The sequence below is a fragment of the Rutidosis leptorrhynchoides genome, chromosome 10 (genome assembly GCF_046630445.1).
Source record: "Rutidosis leptorrhynchoides isolate AG116_Rl617_1_P2 chromosome 10, CSIRO_AGI_Rlap_v1, whole genome shotgun sequence".
Taxonomy (NCBI): domain Eukaryota; kingdom Viridiplantae; phylum Streptophyta; class Magnoliopsida; order Asterales; family Asteraceae; genus Rutidosis; species Rutidosis leptorrhynchoides.
In genome coordinates, this window is record NC_092342.1 from 38,114,457 (window position 1) to 38,115,326 (window position 870).

General features: G+C 35.4%; 1 protein-coding gene across 1 annotated transcript; it reads left to right on the top strand.

Annotated features, from left to right (window-relative positions):
- Nucleotides 1–214: 214 nt before the first annotated feature.
- On the top strand, nucleotides 215–523 carry LOC139870202 (uncharacterized). Its single transcript, XM_071858040.1, has one exon. It carries the CDS (start codon nucleotides 215–217, stop codon nucleotides 521–523), a length of 309 nt encoding a protein of 102 aa, XP_071714141.1.
- Nucleotides 524–870: the final 347 nt, after the last annotated feature.

Consider the following 870-nt stretch of genomic DNA (forward strand, 5'->3'; position numbering starts at 1 on the left):
CAAAGTCATCCTACCACGTGCGGTTAATTCAATTGAGTCGTTGCGAAATGGTTTGGTTCCAAAAAAAGTAGAGGTGTTTATTTGGCGGGCTAGATTAGGTCGTATACCGGTAAGGTTCGAGTTAGATAAACGGGGCATCGATTTGAACAGCGTGAGATGTCCGATTTGTGATGGTGACATTGAGACGGTGGAACATATACTTTTTTCTTGTCAAATGGCCAAAGACATATGGGCGAAAGTCCTTAAATGGTGGGGGTATAATTCGGCTTTATTCGGGTATGAGGATATTTTTAATGGTACCTTCGGCTACGTAGCACATGATCACAAAAGGAACCAATGGCAAGCGGTTTGTTGGGTGGTTTGTTACATTATATGGAAGAATCGAAATGCAAAGGTGTTCAAGAATAAGCTCGAGACGGTCCCATCTTTATTTAGCGAGGTTCAAGTTCTTTCATACGATTGGATTTCACGACGTTGCAAGGGTCATATTATGGATTGGCTTCAATGGTTCTCACAACCTTAGTTTCTCTCTTTTGTTAGTTGCAATCTTTGCAATTAGCTTAGGGCGGTGTAATTTGTTTTCTCTATTTCTTTCGTGATGTATTGTGTTGTTAAGGTTGCCTAGTCAACCATGTACTATTCGTGATTGTTTAATATAAGTCCTTCTTGCTTTTCAAAAAAAAAAAAAAAGTTATACCGTAAATGTTTTAAATTTGCAAATTTTGCAATGTTCATAAAATAAAGTATTTAAATAATTAGAATTATTTGTTTGAACATAAAAAGTATTTGTAAAAATGATATATATACGATTCTACTCCCTTCATCTCAATTTCATTGTTTAATATTATATATTATGTTGTACAAACTACT

Coding starts and splice junctions, on each gene's coding strand:
- LOC139870202 (XM_071858040.1), top strand. CDS start 215: ATGGCCAAAGACATATGGGCGAAAGTCCTTAAATGGTGGGGGTATAAT.